Here is a 20,695-nt window from a genome sequence, read left to right on the forward strand (position 1 = left end):
ATTGCAGGACACTGCTGCTTACACACGTGGTTGCCCTGTGTCCCCGCTGAATTGAGGAGAGGATTTTGGGTAGGCGATGTAAAATTTCTTTTGCTGGACATAACAGCATACAGCCCCAGTGTCCTGTGTCCCCAGAGGAGCGACAGAAAAGGACTTTAGGTACTCCCCATAAATTCTCTTGTAGGCCTCATTGTCGGACACGGCCGCCTACAGCCATGTGGTTCTTGTGTCCTCAGTGACCCCCACAGAACAATTCCTTGTAGGGGCTTATTCCCAATCTCTAGGATAGCGGACCCACAGTGATCACAATAAAGCTTCACAGCCACCATGTTGGATGGAGGTGAACAAGTCCCCACCATTGTGAGGGGACTGTCAAAAGTATTGGCAGTAAATCCAGAGAAATTGATTTCCCACCACCGATGTTATAGCCCTTCATTCTCTGGAGCAGTTATCCTAGAGCTGGAGCCAGGAACACACTTTACAAAGGGAATATGGCATCAGACAATCACATTGTATGTTCAATGTATATAGATTTTTTTTGGTTTTTACCTTTTAGAAATCTTGAAAGTTTCCATATTGGCAAACAGGTTATACAAGACTATTTCACACACACATTAGCAGCAATAAGTCTGTGCCAGTATTTAGTATTGATGCATGTAATCAGTGTGTGCAAAATGTCATTCTAAACCTGACTCTGATGATAATGAGACTGCTGAAAAGATAGTAAATGGCCCCAGGGACCAGTGTGAAGAGAGCAAGATGACTTGTTTGGTTTAATAAAAATCATGAGAGAGAAGAATTTAAAAGACAAAACCTGATTTAAAGGAGAATGTGTTACTAGAAAATGACCTACTGCTTAGGTCATGTAATCACAGCCCAGCCATTATTCCAAAGATCACGGATCTCATTTATCACATTGCAATTTATTAGTCCACTAGGAAGATGGCGGCGGTCCGAAGGCCGGCCAGGGAGCAGGTAAAAGATAATGGCATCAGGATATACCCTCAAAGTTTAAAATTGACTGGAGAGAAAAATCCAATGGTCTCTGTAGAAAATAAGGCAACATCTGGCTCCAAGAAGGAGAAATCAGAGCTACGGTAATAAATACATCCGCTACCGCAATAAGACGACGACTAATTCCAGATAGCGGTCAGCGATCATCCAACATGGAGAAGGTGCAGTATTCACATTGATTGTCAACATGGCGAATCATGGTACTGAGCTAAGAAACAAACCGTCCTCATCGGTCGGGCAAGACAGTGGTTCAACCCAGGGAGCCGGGCATCAAAACTCAAGACGAAGGGCAAGGCAAACGAATAATGCCATCGCTGCGATCATCCAGGTCATCAACTCATTCTCCAGACCAAAAAGAAAGAAGAAAGTCATCTCTGGAGTGTACATCGGGAAGGAACCGGTCCCTCCGATCCAAGCAGCAGCAGGCAAAGGCGAAACAGGCTTTATACACCATAATGGGGAGAAGACAGATTTCTAGATTAATGTAAAAAAAAAAAAAAAAAAATATAAAAATGTCCAGTGGAGACACTCCACTCATCACCTTCCATGGTTAGTAAGGAAGGTCTCCGAGATGTTGGCAAGGTAGGTATCAGTAGTGTGAGAGGGAGGGGAGTCGGTATTGGGCCCTCATTCCGCCTTGTGGTGGTTGTTGTTTTGCAAAGAATGACCATTGGATACCACCCCGTTCTTGGCGGGTTCTTCATCGTCTTCATCTGGAATGTCAGTTTCGTCTTTGTCACTTCTCTCATCTTGCTCCAGCTATTAGAAAACAAGTGAAAGTTACTCTCAGACAAGAGAACAACCCTGAGAAAGGTCAGGCTCGAGCGTGGGCCGGGTACTCGGGCACATGGGCCCTCGTCCTTACAAGCCTGCGAAACGGCACAGAGTTGCAAAAGCTGACCAGAATGGTGCTGTAGTAGCATTAGGAGGTCCTGCTAGGATACATATAAAGGCTGCCCATTTAAAAGGGTTATTCCAATCATCAAAAATGAGTGTTTTTACAAGCACTGTCCAAAAACAAGTACATTTGCAATTTACTGCTTATTAAAATTTGGAGTAGTTCTTGATATATTAACACTTTTCTTGCGTTTATATCTTGTTGGCGAGGAGACCAACCAATGTGGCTTTCTAGCTTGCCTAGTGGTAAAGGGTTTGTAAGCACTGCGCATGTTTTACTGTCTTAGCAGCGATGGTCGGTCTCCAAGGAAACGAGCTGTAAATAATTGATCTCAAAAATGGCAGAAAATTGCTTGTATTTAACAGTACCTTCTAAATCATTTATAAAAATGGGAATAATCCTTTAGCATTACACTGTATTCAAATGGATTATGAAAGTGATTACACCAGCCTCATCAAGTCTAAGATCTGTTTAACACTGTGAGAAACCTGACGACAGATTCACAGTTATCTGTCAATTCTTCCCCAAAAACATACATAAACGTGTGCCTTACCTTGCCCGTAAGAAACTTGTGGGCCATGCCAAGGATAAGGTAAGCCCAGAATATGTGCAGACATTGTAGTACCCACAGCATGGCATTGAAAAAGTAATAACCAAAGAAGGCTGGGTAAATCTCTACGGGGTAAACCCAGGTGCAATGGAGGATCCTGCAAAAGATGAGAGAAGAAAAGTCTGACAACATCTGGAGAAGTGAAAACAGGCTCTAGGGCGTCTGGGCCGGCAGCCAACGAGCCAGGCGCTAGGGCGCCGGCAGCCAACGAGCCAGGCGCTAGGGCGCCGGCAGCCAACGAGCCAGGCGCTAGGGCGCCGGCAGCCAACGAGCCAGGCGCTAGGGCGCCGGCAGCCAACAAGCCAGTATCAGCGTTAGGAGGTTTCTGATTGAAAGGCCTCTGGCGGTAAAGAAGAAATGGTGGGATATTGACCGTTTTGATGACTTCAGCCACTCACCAGAACGGAAAGATGATGATCCTTGTGACGATGAAGACAAAAGCGAACACCACAAACAGGTTGTTACAGGTCTCCTTCCAGCCGGCGTAGTTAAACATCTTTGCAGACTGTAATGAGAGAAAAAACACAAACAAACACTGTCACATCCCCTTCATTGGTGCTACTCCAAAACCATGGCTGTGAATACCTCCACTGCTTTATGGAGCAAGTCAATGAGTAGATTATCCACTGTGCCTGACATTCACCTGAAAAGGAGGGTGGAGCTTCTCTCAGCCAATCAGCCTCTGCACAAAGCTCCGCCCCAACTGTCCTTTCCAGTTGAAGGCCAGGCACACCAAGTGTTTATGGTACCAACTGAGCCTTCAGAACAGATACATATATTACAAGAGCTTACCTCTAGGAAAAAATCAGAGGCGTCATGAATGACCAATACCAAAGTACCCACGCGGATGTAGTTAGCGCACCACGAGAAGCTGATTAGCACAATTGTGGCCACGTGGTGGATGATCTGCTCCTGAAAGTCCTGGATGAGACAAAAAACAAAAAAATCTTATCTAAAAAGAATTAACATTGCAATCTGCAGTATACGTCTTACACTCCATTCATAATTCTGACTTTAGCCCCCTGATGACAGAAGAGCGAGGAGTAGCTGAAGATCAACACTAACCTTCCGCTTGACGTCAAACGCCACTCTGAAGAGTAGAGACCAGTAAAATCCCAGCGAGATCATGTAATACCAGTACTGGGATGGGAGCATAGTCTGCAGGAGGAGAGAGATGGTGAGCAGGACCCACAGAGGCGAGGGGGCTCAGTACACATTCCTGGCAATATGGGAAGTACCTGCTTAGGGAAATCTCTCCACACCTCTCGCAGATCCTGAAACCAGGGTTTCTGCACAAAGGTAACAAAAATAAATAATCTATACACATCATACATCCATATACGTTACACACAAGGTCGCCCTTTACGATAACTACTATGAGCGTCAACACAATAACATCACACAGCAGAGGAGTACTCACGTCTGCCAGGACGGCAATGCCAGCAATGAAAGCAAGAAGATAATAGGTGAATCTCCAACTGTGAAAATAAGAGGCAGACCTCTGATTGGCCAGGAGTAAGAACACAAATTCCCCCCTAAAAAATGCAAGTCTTTAAAAGATCCACCCCACTTTTAGCCATGCTATGGGAACTGCCATGATTTGGAAGATCGCCGCACTACTTTTACATTTCTTGGTCCGTCTTCCATTATGACCAGTGGAATCTTGTGCTGCAGTTACTCCATCTGATATGATAGGTGGCGCTATAGACATGATCAGCATGTACCTGGCTTCCCGAAACTTTTTCTGTAGACTCGGCCGGTCCTGGTTTCTTCTCCGGCGGAACCATCTCTCCACCTGGCGTACAGTAATTTTACTTGCCCTCGACAAGTTTTCCAGCTCTCCCTGTCAGGAATCGTGCAATAATGATAATATCATACCACACAATGACATGCTGGAACTGTCTGAGCACCAAAGCCCCGGCCCGTAAGGAGGGGCGTGGGGAGCCCCCCAGCCAAAGCCCCGGCCCGCAGGAAGGGCGCGCACCCCCAGCCAAAGCCCCGGCCCGCAGGAAGGGCGCGCACCCCCAGCCAAAGCCCCGGCCCGCAGGAAGGGCGCGCACCCCCAGCCAAAGCCCCGGCCTGTAAGGAGGGGCGTGGCGAGCCCTCCAGCCAAAGCCCCGGCCCGCAGGAAGGGCGCGCCCCCCCAGCCAAAGCCCCGGCCCGCAGGAAGGGCGCGCCCCCCCCAGCCAAAGCCCCGGCCCGCAGGAAGGGCGCGCCCCCCCCCCAGCCAAAGCCCCGGCCCGCAGGAAGGGCGCGCCCCCCCAGCCAAAGCCCCGGCCCGCAGGAAGGGCGCGCCCCCCCCAGCCAAAGCCCCGGCCCGCAGGAAGGGCGCGCCCCCCCCCCAGCCAAAGCCCCGGCCCGCAGGAAGGGCGCACCCCCCCAGCCAAAGCCCCGGCCCGCAGGAAGGGTGCGCACCCCCAGCCAAAGCCCCGGCCTGTAAGGAGGGGCGTGGCGAGCCCTCCAGCCAAAGCCCCGGCCTGCAGGAAGGGCGCGCCCCCCCAGCCAAAGCCCCAGCCCGCAGGAAGGGCGCGCACCCCCAGCCAAAGCCCCGGCGCGCACCCCCAGCCAAAGCCCCGACCTGTAAGGAGGGGCGTGGCGAGCCCTCCAGCCAAAGCCCCGGCGCGCCCCCCCCCCCCCAGCCAAAGCCCCGGCCCGCAGGAAGGGCGCGCCCCCCCCAGCCAAAGCCCCGGCCCGTAGGAGGGGCGCGCCCCCCCCAGCCAAAGCCCCGGCCCATAGGGGCATCCCAACCAAATCTAGAACCCTTTATGCATAGAGGTTTTCCAGCCGACCTTTAATCTCATTGCCTACGGTGACATCAGACATACCAGACCCGAATCCCACCCAATGGTGACATCATCCCCCCCCCCCCTTCCGGCCCCACTTCCCAAAGTGACATCACACCTGCTTGGGATGTTTTGAGCAGCTTTTATAGAAGGACTCCAGGACCGGATTATGTGCCGCCCGCAGCTTCACCTTGTCCTTCACGCCCAGTACCTTGGCGAATGGGGAAGCCACATAACTGCAAGACATATCACAGGAAATTCATATACAAGACACAGGTCAGGGATATACTCCGCTCCGGCGTACATACATGTGAAGGAGCAGACCTGCAGTGCAAAGTATGAGGCCAACAGTTGATTATATAATTTAAATTAATAAAACTAAAATCAAGGAATACGATCACATCCAGGTCTGAACGGGGGCAAAAATAAAAACAATTCAAAGAAGTTTTATACTTTTAGTACTGGATGCATGCAGGCACGCCCAGTTGTTAATTTATTCACACATTTCCAGAAACAGGAATAGCAGGACACAGCGTAATAATAAAAAAGATGAGCCACAATTGTATTATGGAGAATATAAGTATTTACTAAAAGAGACATGTCAGGAGAGCGGACGGAGAGAAGGGTTCTAGAAATCATTTTGAATTGTCGATATCTTTATATGTCTGGATGACCTAAGATTAAAATGATAAAGTCTAATGCTATACATGAAATAAGAGGCCGAAAACCCCCCGAAAACAACTGGCATTGAGTGTACAAAAATAAAATTAAATAATAATAGCTGCCATACCACACTTGACCACTAGATGTCCCCAAGAGCCAACGATCTGATCGACATGGTCGAATCTCAATCTCCCCAAGTTTCATCACGGGAAACACGAATATACTTACATCTCAAAGAAGTACCGTACTATAAGGAAGAGGAAAGCGAGAGGGATGGAGATGTACAAGTCGGAAGCTTTGGCGTATACCCGGCCATCCTGATCTTCGAGGTCTGTCCACGTCAGGTTCTTCGGAAGCCAGAGCCGGTGCCACCAGAAGTAGTCGTAAGCAGTTTGCAACATCCTGCGGGGGAAGAGAGAGGTTGCTAGAAAACGTTCACTTCTGATGAGGCCGGTACACGGCACAGATAGCAGAGGTATTACAAGACCGGAACCGGCGAGCTTCAGCTCAGAATACACAGAGAAAGATTCAAGTGTAGCAAATCCTCAGCTGTATAGGGTATTACAACAGAAAACTAGAGGTCTCCATGCACTGACAGCTAGTCTCCTTGCAGAGGACATCACACAATCACTGCAGCTAATCATCGGCCACCGATTAGCTGCAGAGGTCATTTACTGATTGTGCCAGAAGAGATGAGATATTGCGGGGGGGGGGGGTCTAGTAGTAAATAATGGACAATCCCTTTAAGATTTAATTAAAACCAAGTAGCAGAGGCAGAGCAGCTTGTTTCTGTATAATGGTTGACGCCCTGGGAGAGCGGCGGCTGGAAGCCACCCCGGAGATGTCCGCACACGCAGCAGTGCCCCGACGAGTCCGCCCAGTCTCACTTCCAAGTCTTGCAGGTTCCATGTGCCGAAGGGGGAAATTATTTGCCTGAGATCTGTTTCCATTTGTAAATCTATGCAAAGCTTCATCTAAACATGAGGATCAGCAGCTTCATCAGGAGGTCGGCTCAGGCCAATCTGCATTCTAGGGAGCCACTATGGCACACAGCTTAAGGCTTTAAAGGGCTCATTCCCATCTTCATAAATGGGTGTTTCTGAAAAGTACTTGTAAAAACAAGCAATTTTGCAATTTGCTGCTTATTAAAGTTTTCAGCCGTTCGAGATATTAAATACTTTGCACCTCTGATTGCTAAAGAGGAAAAAAAGGAGGAGTTTGGAGTTTTCCCCTTGGGGTTGGTTGATCAAATGACTGCTTTCTCAACAGCGCCACTCATGTCCATAGGATGGGTCGAGTACTGCAGCCCAGCCACGAGTTTTTGAATGCAATACCATACATAGCCTGTGTACAAGGGTGGCACCGTTAGTATATTAGGAGCATGCTTTTTTTCCTCCATCAGCCAGAGGTGGGTTGTCCCGTCCTTGTGGAGATATAGCACACTATCCAGCTGATCAGTCTTCGGCAGCTACTTCCATGCAGTTTTCTAAGTCTGTATTGGAGGAAAAAAAAGTCTATTTCCACTTCCCCTCATCTCCCCAACTATATCCATCTATATTTTTTTTATGTATCACTTTTACTATATTAACATCGCTGCCCCTTTAATGTAAATTACACATGTCACATGACCACAGGCTGGTGGTCACTTAGAGCAAGCAAGGTCTAACAGTCAATAAAATGGATAGGAACCATTAAATACTGGAGCAGGAAAGGAAGAAGCCATGCCGCTAGTGAGCCCATATTGGTCTGACCCCTTGTAACAGAGACCATAAGGGCACAATTTGAGAAGATGGAGCTCCCCTTTAAGAGAGTAAGTTTTTGAGTGGAGACGGCCTGGGGCTGCTAAATGCAACAGCTCCGCCGCTTCATGCGACTCCGCTGTGTAACCTTATATTTGTTCTTTGATCATTAGCAAACATGTTGGGAGGCTTTTTGCTGTGTGGGAGCGTTGCTTTTATCTGCTGTACAACTGTCACCTTGTGACAATGGCTCTGCGCTCCCCCCATAATGAGACGTAACACTGCGCAAGATACAGGAAACTGGATGCTCAAGGTGGGCAAACCACCGGCTCCATCAGGGACCACTCCTTTCAGAACGCGGCTCAACTGACTGCCGAAATGCCACCAACTCTCAGCAAGCAGTTGTATTTGCCTTCAGGCTGTCTCTGCTGCGGTGACCGTTTATTTCGGTGGCTGCCCCGGGCAGTGAGGTTTACCCCTCGTTAGTAGTAGCCTGTGCTGCAAGCTAGGAAGAGGGGCCTCAGCGGACACAGATGAAGGGGTTAAGTAGTAAATCCTTTAATGGCAGTAGTTTATCAACCCCTTTAAGAAGGGGAGGCGTTTCACTTATCTCCACCATCAAGCCAGTTGGGTTTACATGAAAACACAAATGTAGACACATTTAAAGGGGGCCGGTGGAGATAGTTACATAGCATGGAGGACGGCGGGACAGATCCACAAGGACCAGCAAAGGGCAGAACACACCGGTAGGTAAAGGACCAGTCAGGCACCTTAGTAAGTCTGGGCCAATGGGTGTAAAGACCGCACTTCAGTCGACAGAGGAACGGGCAAAAAATAGAAACTACAAATATAAAATGGGTTTTGAATTTTAAAAAGAAACAAACTGCTACTGTAACAGTCAAGCTGAAGGCAAATGTCAGGCTCTGCCCCCAGGACCTGCACTAGCCAGCAAGCAAACCACTACTGTAACCAAGCAGAAGCCAAGTGTCAGGCTCTGCCCCCAGGACCTGCACTAGCCAGCAAGCAAACCACTACTGTAACCAAGCAGAAGCCAAGTGTCAGGCTCCGCCCCCAGGACCTGCACTAGCCAGCAAGCAAACCACTACTGTAACCAAGCAGAAGCCAAGTGTCAGGCTCCGCCCCCAGGACCTGCACTAGCCAGCAAGCAAACCACTACTGTAACCAAGCAGAAGCCAAGTGTCAGGCTCCGCCCCCAGGACCTGCACTAGCCAGCAAGCAAACCACTACTGTAACCAAGCAGAAGCCAAGTGTCAGGCTCCGCCCCCAGGACCTGCACTAGCCAGCAAGCAAACCACTACTGTAACCAAGCAGAAGCCAAGTGTCAGGCTCCGCCCCCAGGACCTGCACTAGCCAGCAAGCAAACCACTACTGTAACCAAGCAGAAGCCAAGTGTCAGGCTCCGCCCCCAGGACCTGCACTAGCCAGCAAGCAAACCACTACTGTAACCAAGCAGAAGCCAAGTGTCAGGCTCCGCCCCCAGGACCTGCACTAGCCAGCAAGCAAACCACTACTGTAACCAAGCAGAAGCCAAGTGTCAGGCTCTGCCCCCAGGACCTGCACTAGCCAGCAAGCAAACCACTACTGTAACCAAGCAGAAGCCAAGTGTCAGGCTCTGCCCCCAGGACCTGCACTAGCCAGCAAGCAAACCACTACTGTAACCAAGCAGAAGCCAAGTATCAGGCTCTGCCCCCAGGACCTGCACTAGCCAGCAAGCGAACCACTACTGTAACCAAGCAGAAGCCAAGTGTCAGGCTCTGCCCCCAGGACCTGCACTAGCCAGCAAGCAAACCACTCGTAACCAAGCAGAAGCCAAGTGTCAGGCTCCGCCCCCAGGACCTGCACTAGCCAGCAAGCAAACCACTACTGTAACCAAGCAGAAGCCAAGTGTCAGGCTCCGCCCCCAGGACCTGCACTAGCCAGCAAGCAAACCACTACTGTAACCAAGCAGAAGCCAAGTGTCAGGCTCCGCCCCCAGGACCTGCACTAGCCAGCAAGCAAACCACTACTGTAACCAAGCAGAAGCCAAGTGTCAGGCTCCGCCCCCAGGACCTGCACTAGCCAGCAAGCAAACCACTACTGTAACCAAGCAGAAGCCAAGTGTCAGGCTCCGCCCCCAGGACCTGCACTAGCCAGCAAGCAAACCACTACTGTAACCAAGCAGAAGCCAAGTGTCAGGCTCCGCCCCCAGGACCTGCACTAGGCAGCAAGCAAACCACTACTGTAACCAAGCAGAAGCCAAGTGTCAGGCTCTGCCCCCAGGACCTGCACTAGGCAGCAAGCAAACCACTACTGTAACCAAACAGAAGCCAAGTGTCAGGCTCCGCCCCCAGGACCTGCACTAGCCAGCAAGCAAACCACTACTGTAACCAAGCAGAAGCCAAGTGTCAGACTCCGCCCCCAGGACCTGCACTAGCCAGCAAGCAAACCACTACTGTAACCAAGCAGAAGCCAAGTGTCAGGCTCCGCCCCCAAGATCTGCACTGGGCAGCAAGCAAACCACTACTGTAATTGCCAAGCAGAAGCCAAGTGTCAGGCTCCGCCCCCAAGATCTGCACTGGGCAGCAAGCGAACCACTACTGTAACTGCCAAGCAGAAGCCAAGTTTCAGGCTCCGCCCCCAAGATCTGCACTGGGCAGCAAGCGAACCACTGCTGTAACTGCCAAGCAGAAGCCAAGTGTCAGGCTCTGCCCCCAGGACCTGCACTAGCCAGCAAGCGAACCACTGCTGTAACTGCCAAGCAGAAGCCAAGTGTCAGGCTCCGCCCCCAAGATCTGCACTGGGCAGCAAGCGAACCACTACTGTAATTGCCAAGCAGAAGCCAAGTGTCAGGCTCCGCCCCCAAGATCTGCACTGGGCAGCAAGCGAACCACTACTGTAACTGCCAAGCAGAAGCCAAGTGTCAGGCTCTGCCCCCAAGACCTGCACTAGGCAGCAAGCGAACCACTACTGTAACTGCCAAGCAGAAGCCAAGTGTCAGGCTCTGCCCCCAAGATCTGCACTGGGCAGCAAGCGAACCACTACTGTAACTGCCAAGCAGAAGCCAAGTGTCAGGCTCTGCCCCCAGGACCTGCATTAGGCAGCTGCAGTTTTGCTCAGAGTGACTCTTTAGGCTTCTTTAAAGATGTTGTTAGAATCTATGAATTCATAATTTTGTGTCAAAACTATAAGAGCAAGTTTTTGAACGGACGTATGATGCCCTTGTCAGAGACTCTGGCACCCCCGCTCTAGCGCAGTGCTGCCCCATGTGATACCTTTACCCCCCACCCCACTGACTACAGCTCTGTCCTACAGTGCCGCCTGATCTGACGGCGCCAGCAGTGGCCCTGGGCAGCTGCCAATGGACTTTGGTCTTATTTTTTTTCTGGGTGGTGAGAAAGTAGATAAAAACGACAAGTTCTCAGCTGTGGCCGTGGTCACCGTGTAACACACACACACACACACACACACACACACTTTACTCTATGGACCGGTCCATTCAGAGCCCCTGCCTAACCGTTACAGCACTACTGACTTCAGGGACGGAGCAGCCGTGATCAGAGACGTCTCTGTTCCCAATAAGCATCACAGCGCGATCACCGTGATCTAATATTACATCAAGTGGCAGAAATGGGTTATCCGGGATTACAAACACATGGCCATCTTCTTCCAAAACCAGCGCCACCTTTGTCCACAGGCTGCATCTGGAATTACAGCTTGGCACCACTGAATTCAGTCAAATACGATCTCAGTAAGTCGGCGTGCAAGTAACACCATGGAAATGTTAATTAATTAATGACGGGGAGGATTCGCCTGCAGATGCCACGTCCCTATGGATTTCCCTAATTGCAGAGAAGACACAATGTTTCTGTGCGTTGGGCCAGGTGCAGCGGATTAATTAGCGCGCGCTGTGCTGTGGGCGGCTGTCAGGGGAGAACTGCACAATATGGAGATGCCGGGGCGAAAGGGGCACGGTCTATCAGTGCTGAAAAACACAAATGGTTAAAGATACCTGACGGCACAATAGCCCAGAGGCCACAGTGACCAGCGCTGGGTGACAGGAGGCCGGGAAAGCCTGAAATTCTACTGTGTGTAACAAGTGATTGCAGGATCAGGTCACCTAAAGTTACTTTAAAAGTTTAGAAAAAAAAAACAAAAACATAAAAGTAAAGAAATAACCATAAAAAGTTACCACTCCGTGAGTAGAAAGATCCAAGAAATGAACATGAACATATTTGATATTGTGGCATAATAAGCAACTGTCAAAACTAAATAAAAAAGTAAAATACAACCGACCGACCCGGGTTTCTTGTAAAAGAAAAACATAATGCCGGACCATTTAGATATAAAAGGAGGAAAAGGAAAAAAAAGTTATGGCTCTTGGAAGACGGGGAGGAAAAAACTAAAGCAAAAAAAATAAAATAAAGTGATCATATCTTTAGAGTTACAGTGGAAGATCAACCGAACTACCCCATACCATATACACTGGCTTGTGAAAGTATTCACTCCCTTTTGGCTTTTTACCTATTTTGTTACATTATAACCTGTGTGTAAATATTATTGTAATCCGATTGTGTGTGATACATCAGCACTAAATAGTCTAAATTGGTGAAGTGAGAAAAATATAGGAATAAATTACATTTATGGGATCAAATAGCTATAAATTGGTATGTGCTTATGTATTCACCCCTTTTGCTACGAAGCCCCTAAAAATTTATGGTGCAAGTAATTCCCTTCATAAGTCCCAGATCATGGTTCCCCACCCTGGGAGACCACCAACGTCTAAGTATATTAACCAATACAGGCAATGACGGTTGCATGGGGTCCAAGACCCCCATCCCGTATTTGTACGTATGCTATACCCCCCCCATCCCGTATTTGTACGTATGCTATACCCCCTCCATCCCGTATTTGTACGTATGCTATACCCCCCCCATCCCGTATTTGTACGTATGCTATACCCCCTCCATCCCGTATTTGTACGTATGCTATACCCCCCATCCCGTATTTGTACGTATGCTATACCCCCCCATCCCGTATTTGTACGTATGCTATACCCCCCCCATCCCGTATTTGTACGTATGCTATGCCCCCCCATCCCGTATTTGTACGTATGCTATGCCCCCCCATCCCGTATTTGTACGTATGCTATGCCCCCCCATCCCGTATTTGTACGTATGCTATGCCCCCCCATCCCTTATTTGTACGTATGCTATGCCCCCCCCATCCCTTATTTGTACGTATGCTATGCCCCCCCCATCCCTTATTTGTACGTATGCTATGCCCCCCCCATCCCGTATTTGTACGTATGCTATGCCCCCCCCATCCCGTATTTGTACGTATGCTATGCCCCCCCATCCCGTATTTGTACGTATGCTATGCCCCCCCCATCCCGTATTTGTACGTATGCTATGCCCCCCCCATCCCGTATTTGTACGTATGCTATGCCCCCCCATCCCGTATTTGTACGTATGCTATGCCCCCCCATCCCGTATTTGTACGTATGCTATGCCCCCCCCATCCCGTATTTGTACGTATGCTATGCCCCCCCCATCCCGTATTTGTACGTATGCTATGCCCCCCCATCCCGTATTTGTACGTATGCTATGCCCCCCCCATCCCGTATTTGTACGTATGCTATGCCCCCCCCATCCCGTATTTGTACGTATGCTATGCCCCCCCCATCCCGTATTTGTACGTATGCTATGCCCCCCCCATCCCGTATTTGTACGTATGCTATGCCCCCCCCATCCCGTATTTGTACGTATGCTATGCCCCCCCCATCCCGTATTTGTACGTATGCTATGCCCCCCCCATCCCGTATTTGTACGTATGCTATGCCCCCCCCATCCCGTATTTGTACGTATGCTATGCCCCCCCCATCCCGTATTTGTACGTATGCTATGCCCCCCCATCCCGTATTTGTACGTATGCTATGCCCCCCCCATCCCGTATTTGTACGTATGCTATGCCCCCCCATCCCGTATTTGTACGTATGCTATGCCCCCCCCATCCCGTATTTGTACGTATGCTATGCCCCCCCCATCCCGTATTTGTACGTATGCTATGCCCCCCCCATCCCGTATTTGTACGTATTCTATACCCCCCATCCCGTATTTGTACGTATTCTATACCCCCCATCCCGTATTTGTACGTATTCTATACCCCCCATCCCATATTTGTACGTATTCTATACCCCCCATCCCATATTTGTACGTATTCTATACCCCCCCATCCCATATTTGTACGTATTCTATACCCCCCCATCCCATATTTGTACGTATTCTATACCCCCCCATCCCATATTTGTACGTATTCTATACCCCCCATCCCATATTAGTACGAATTCTATACCCCAATCACAATATTGATAATAAAGGGCAGAATCCACACTGACATTTGGGGAGCGCCTCTGTAGCCCAGACGTGAGTGCATTGTGCAATCGCAGCGTGTCATCGAGCAAGACTGAGTCATCAGGAGCACATGTACTCGGGTGACAGGCTGACATGACTGTCCAGCCGGGTGACCTGCGGGTGCACCGAGCGCTCTTCTAGGAGTTGCATTATTCACGCCATTTTCTCCATGCAATCCGTCCCGACAGACTGTTTTTGTAGCAGAGCAAATGCTATCGCTCTCTGTTATCAGCCATTCCAGGCTGGGGCAGGGCAGACTACGGTGATCTTTTTGTGGGATGACAAAAGGGAAATTTGGCAGTCATCTTTCTCCAAAGTAGTCACCGACTAGCCGCAGTATGTGCCGCCATGCTTACAGTCACTGCCTCGCCAACTGCAGTGATCCCTGGGAAGAAGATATGCAAATTAGCTTTAAAAGCTGGCTCTTCAGTGCCATCTTCTGGCGATAGCTGCCTTATAAAATAAAGATATTTTAGGCAAACCACAAGGGAAAGGCACCAGCCAAATGGGTGCGACATGGACGACTCTCCCCAGGAAGAAGAAAAGGGTCGGACATGCTGAAACCACATGCTCAGTCCTTCTTTCCCTGACAGATTCGGAGCCCCGTACACAGACAACAGGTCCCGCCGACGTCAATGTAATAATCATGATGGGAAACTAGGTGGAGTTCCCCTTTAAGCAGAGCTTGGGATTATAGCAGTAGTGGTGTTTACCATCACTCCCGCCTGGGGCCGGTGGAAATTTCCAGCTCGGTGTATACTGTATACAGCGCGGCCTCAGAAAAGATACAGTGCGGCTCCGATTTGCCTATTACTACAGGGCGGTATGGAAATCCGGGGGCAGCGCTCTCCGACAGCCCCCAATGCCTATTTACCTAACCGGCACCATCAAGCCCAACAATGCAAATGTTTACTGTCCTCCATAACTACAGCGCCCTCCCCAGCACCGCAGCATTAACCCCCTGGTGACTGATCCCAAAGGGAACCCAGTGCGCATCTCTTGGGGCCACATGCCCACGAGATCGGGCCACGTATTGAGGCAACATGGGGCAGCGGGCGGTCACAAGACATCAGGTACAGAGAGAGCGGCCTGGATATCCTACATTACATACGCTATACACACAGCGCGCACACACTACATACAACATTACGGTAAACACACTATATACACAGCACATGCATAACATTACACACACACCCCACACATTATACACTACATACACACTATGCACAGAACATTACACACATTATACATTATCTGTAATATATACGGTGATGGAAATGGGAAGAGGAGAAGCAGAAACCACATTCCAGCCTGTCCGTGCATTAGAATAATGTGCCCGTGGTAAATTAATAACTATGTGCCTCAAGGTCATCCCTTCAATTGCCAATATAAAGTAGTGGGGAGGGAGGGTAGTCGTCTCTAACAGCGTAAAACCAGGGCTGCTTTCTTTGAGGAACAGCACCACATCTGTTCCCAGGTTGTGTCTGGTACTGCAACTCTTCTCCACTGAACTAAATAAGGTTAAGTTGCAATACCAGACACAACCTGTAGGCAGATGTGGCACTCTTTCTGCTTCAAAGCAGCCATGTTTATTTTTTCCAGATACTTTACAACGCCTTTAAGCCTTTCCGGACATGTGACATATTGGTATCTCCTTTGTTGGGTGCTGGTGTATGGAGGGGGCTCAGCAGCTGAGCCAGCACAGGTCACAGCGTCAGCTGCGTTACACAGCCGGCACCTGCCTCTAACAGCAGCGACTGGCGACAGCTCCAATCACTGCGGACAATCTATGGCGCCCCCTCTTCTTTCCAATGTCCATTAAAGCCCACCTCCACCCCATGATGAGGTTATAGGGTATCCATGGGTGGCTCTTTTTAATGTGGACTTTGGAAAAGATTCCAAGTGTAAAGAGAAACATGTCGACTTCTGTTTAAAAGGAAATAAAAATATTGAAATTTGATTTCATAAATTAAAGCAGAGGAAAAAAAAAAGCACCCGAAACAGGAAACAAAAAACCCCAAAACTTGATTTTCAGCCTCAAAAATCCACTTAAACAGTGTGAACATGACCTTAAATGTGAATGTGGATTAATAAGGATGTAACAGGCAAGGTGATAAGAGTGAGCGCACATCGAAACGCACGCATGGTTTCACCCAACGGGGCTCCAGGGCGGTTCTAAGTTGGCGGCCATGTTGACGGCAGTGGATGTATTGTCTTTGGTCACCGGTCACCCAGAGACGGATATATATTTTTCAATTAGGATATGTGCACACAGTCATACACGTGGCAGATTGTCTGTCCAGACTTATAATCGGCTGCTCATTACAGTCCAAGCGCTGTGGATCAGATCTCCCCTAGCGGACCGATGCTGAGGATTTCACATTCGCTGTCTGACAACTTAGTCCACGGCCCCCCTATCAGTATTCGGTCAGTATTTTCTCTCAGGAGTGGGTGATAAATGCAGAATTGGTGACTTGTTTCTATTATACCTTTTCTCTGGTTGTTCCTCACCTGGTTTTGGCTCCTGAGAAAAAATACTGATCGAATACTGACCAAATACTGATAGTGGGGCCGTGGCCTTAAGCTGAAAATTTTCACAGCTAATTTTACCCTGCACACTGAGGGTTTTTTTTTGCAAAGTTTTCGAAGAAACACTCAGAAAACCACAATGAGTTTAAAAACTAATCAATTTCGATTGACTAGTTAGAGTATTTGCCTCAAAAACTCAGCAAAAAACCTTCAGTGTAAACACACGTTAAGGCTTCACACTAAGGTTAAGTGTACACGTAGCGTTTCTGATGCGTTTTCGCAGCGGTTTTTCTGCGCGGAAACGCATCAAAAACACTTGGTAATCACTCTGCCAGCTATCGTAATTGCAATCCATGATGTGGAAATTTCCACTCAGGATTTAAAACGCAACATGACCTTTCTATGCAGCATTTCCGCAGTCCATTGACTTTATAAATATTATACCTGCGGATTTGCTGCGGTTCAATTAAAGTCAATGGGCTGCGGAAAAACTGCAAAAACGCTGCATAAGTGGTACCTGGATCAGCTGGGGGGAGTAGTAGTCTCCTCAGCTGAGCTGGGACTGCGTGCGGTGTAAAGTAAAAAATTAAAAAAAAAAACACTATGCTCACCTGTCCGGCACCCCACGGTGTCCTCGCAATTTCCCCCAGCGTCCTGATTCCTCGGCGGCCGGCGGTACACTGCCAGGAGCGCGCTCGCTCCCAGCAGTGTACATCGCTGCGCTGCCAGGACCAGGGTTCACGTGACCTCTCAGCTGAAGATCAGCTGAGAGCTCACGTGGCCTCACTTTATGGCACCGGTGCTGCGTGGGAACATTCTCAAGAATGTTCCCACCAGTACTGATGAGGAGGTCACAGGGGCTGATGGCGGACAAGTGAGGGATATGTTTTTTTTGTTTTGTTTTCACAGGAAATCGAGGGATTCGGGGACAGTGTGTGAAATAAAAAATGTTTTTAAAACGGTGTGTCATTTTATTTCATTAAAATACTTTATTCTGCCCGTGTCTTTTATGGAAAAAGTGGCGAAAACTTTACTACGCTGATATAGACACCCTCCATTACTAACCTGGGCTTCAGGTCAGCCGCCAATACAAGGCCATTTCTGGGACTGCTGAGGGGTGATATTATTAGCCGCGGAGGGGGCTAGTATCCATGGCCCCTTCCCTGGTTATTAATGTCAGCCCGCCACTGTCTGTTTAGCCTTTTCTGGTTAGATTTTATAGGGGGGCCCTACGTCAACTTTTTTCTGGGGTCCCACTGTACTCTAGCCAGTAAAGGCTACACAAACAGCTGTGAGCTGTTATAAATAGCCAGGGAACATTTTCGGCTAATGGCCCCTTCCCCGGCTACTAATATTAGCCCCAGCGGTCGGCTGTTCCTCTGCTGGTTATGAAAATTACGTGGGAGCCCACGCCATTTATTTTTAATTTTTTAGGCTCTGTGCCCACGATCCGGACGTAGCAGCGCTTTGGATGCATATTTTTTCCTGCGTCCAAAATGTTGCATTCTATTGAACGCAGGTAAATCCACATGTGTTCACTGAACCATGCGTATTTACCGCATTCAATACTTTATAGTGGTCAAATTTCTGTTGCGGTGACTAGCGACTCCGCTAGAGAATTTGACATGCTGCGGTCCTGAATGCTAATGAGATTGGGCGCATGGGATTAGCTGACACCTAGCTCTTTTGTTTGGTGATGACAAGGCTAATTAAAGAGTTAAATAAACACACAGAATAAACCCTTAATTTGAAATACAACAGGCACAGACACATTCTTAAATTAACCAATATACTCACCCCAGTTCTGACATTAATCCAAGGGTTAAAGCGATGTCCCACGTTACTTTTCAAATAACTTTATTTAGCTCCAAAAAGCATGCATTGATGTACAAAAACATGTTTTTTTCCGCAGCGTTTTTCCAGCCAAGGAGATGCAGAAACGCTGCAGAAATTTCTGCTTCAAATCCTGAGCGTGCGCACATAGCCTAAGTTTTGGGGTAAGGGGTAGTGTCGCCATTTTTCAGGCCCCCAAACCTTCTGTTATTTTTCACTGTAGCTATGTCAGGGCTGAGCAGACATTTTTAAATAGTAACATATGATTTCTTAATACATTGTATTTTTGGAAAGTGCGATGACCCCAAAAAAAACAGCAATTTCTATGTTTTGCCCTTTAAAATGTTTAATGTACGGGGTAATTTTATATTTTCTTAGATTGGATTTTTACAGCTGCAGCGATATCAAATGTCCTTTTTTTGTACTGGGTAAAAAAAAGTTTATTTAAACCTTGTTATTTTTTAAATATGTGGTTTTTTTTTAACATGATAATAATAATAAATATTATTAAACTGATTGTTTGGACCATAAACCACAATGCTTTAATACTGCGACATATAGGGACCATCTTTGAATACAAATTGTGCAGTGCTCATGTACGTGGCTGCATAACAACGGTCTTTATTGATGCAAATAAAAAAAACTTAAAAAAAAAAAAAAAAAACACACAAAAAGCAAAAAAAACAAAAACAAACCTTTATAAGATACAGCCAGATACATAGAACTGGTATCATGAGTGAGCACGTGAGCAAAACCTGCACCGATGTACTGATAACGGGTCACGTTCATAAGAGGCACTTAGATAACAAAAAAAAGAATAATTCTATAGTAAAAACAACAATCGCCTACGAAGCCCGGACATAGGAGCACCAAGATGTCGGTAGCAGGAGCCTTCGGTGGAGCCCCAGCGGACGTGGTGACCCGTCGGGTGGCAGCTGTATAACACAGGAGGCACCCACAGGGTACGGAGCAGGTTCAGCTCCTGAGCCCGCTCCATACCCCGCGTACCTGGGACATTTATAAATGCTGGTGCCCCGATCTGTAGAGCGGCACCGAGCCGCTGACCTCAGTAGAACGTATCAGAACCATATCGCTCCCCAGCCAGAACATTACACCGTTCAGCTTCCCGTCTAGCGGAGACCCCGCAGCTTCTAACAACACAAGGAAACCCACCCTCAGCCAAACATTCTGGAAGGAAGCCCCCACAGCGGTGACCTGCCCTGTTCAATCCTCCAGTCTAATGTTCATTATAACTTTCCACTGACAGGTGATGGCCCATAAGTGACTATCAGAAGGTCCGTCTGACCACAAGGACCACCACTGCCTGCTCATTGAATGCTATGGGATACACGGCAGATCGTCCCCATTGAGGCTCTCAGAAGTGGAGTCCAAATCTAGCCCATTCAGTTGCCTTAAAGGGATTGTCCAACCCCTTTAAAATCGTTACAAAGCACAACCAAGGTCTTCCCTAAATAACCAGGTCAACCATTGTGAGGTGAAAATGCTACACAGAAGACTCCTTAACTAAGAAACCAAACGTTCCTGCAGACAAACCAGAACAGGAAAGAGAGGAGCAGTTTCCCATAACAGCCAATCAGATCTCTGCTTACAGTCATGCAAAAACCAAAGCTGTACTCTTATTGGTTGCAGCACTTAAAGACTAAGAAGTTTCCCATAACAACCAATCAGATCTCTGCTTATAGTCCTGTTAAAATATAACAGCTGTCATCTGTTGGGTTGTTGTGAGACTAAGAAGAAGAGCCCATAACAACCAATCAAATCTCTGCTCATAAAGCAGCAAAAAAAATAAAAAATAAGAGCTGTACCTTGATTGGTTCACAGAGCAAAGAGGTGCTCATATAAACCAATCAGATAACAGCTGTCATTACTCCCGCTAGAAGCTGCGATCTCATTGGTTGCAGTAGCGTTGCGGCCACCTGTGTGAGTGCTGTCAGTCCCAGGAGCAGCCCGTGCTGTGTGGACCGCGCTGCGCTCAGTGACCGGCGGCAGCGTCACTCACCTGTCTGGGGGCAGCGCTGTGCCGGGTCCGAGGTCTGGGGACAGAAGGGAGCACAAGTCACCGCTCTCCCCGGGAGCTCACCGCTTCTGACGTCGCCTTTCACCCCACCCCTGGCTGCAAATCCTATGAGAGGAAGGGCCGGCGACTCCTCTTCCTCCAGAGAGTCCACTCCCCTCCATCCCGGGCCTCCTCC

General features: G+C 48.6%; 1 protein-coding gene across 1 annotated transcript; it reads right to left on the minus strand.

Moving 5' to 3' along the window:
- Positions 1 to 799: 799 nt before the first annotated feature.
- Positions 800 to 20,653, minus strand: CERS2 (ceramide synthase 2). The gene is made up of 11 exons (XM_073639570.1): positions 20,503 to 20,653; positions 6,197 to 6,370; positions 5,424 to 5,541; positions 4,247 to 4,365; positions 3,943 to 4,000; positions 3,761 to 3,811; positions 3,588 to 3,680; positions 3,315 to 3,443; positions 2,921 to 3,027; positions 2,466 to 2,619; positions 800 to 1,773 (listed from the first exon to the last, which is right to left on the minus strand). Exons 2-11 carry the CDS (start codon positions 6,367 to 6,369, stop codon positions 1,642 to 1,644), a joined length of 1,134 nt encoding a protein of 377 aa, XP_073495671.1. The 5' UTR covers position 6,370; positions 20,503 to 20,653; the 3' UTR covers positions 800 to 1,641.
- Positions 20,654 to 20,695: the final 42 nt, after the last annotated feature.

The sequence above is a fragment of the Phyllobates terribilis genome, unplaced genomic scaffold, assembly GCF_046119375.1.
Source record: "Phyllobates terribilis strain yellow unplaced genomic scaffold, ASM4611937v1 Scaffold_7__3_contigs__length_470593459, whole genome shotgun sequence".
In the NCBI taxonomy this organism is placed as follows: Eukaryota; Metazoa; Chordata; class Amphibia; order Anura; family Dendrobatidae; genus Phyllobates; species Phyllobates terribilis.

Bases quoted from the DNA above. Each gene is read 5' to 3' on its own strand.
- CERS2 (XM_073639570.1), bottom strand. From the start codon at position 6,369: ATGTTGCAAACTGCTTACGACTACTTCTGGTGGCACCGGCTCTGGCTT. The intron at 5,542-6,196 runs GTAAGTATATTC...TATGTCTTGCAG, and splicing joins GTACGGTACTTCTTTGAGAT to TTATGTGGCTTCCCCATTCG. The intron at 3,028-3,314 runs GTAAGCTCTTGT...CTCTCATTACAG, and splicing joins CCTCTGATTTTTTCCTAGAG to TCTGCAAAGATGTTTAACTA.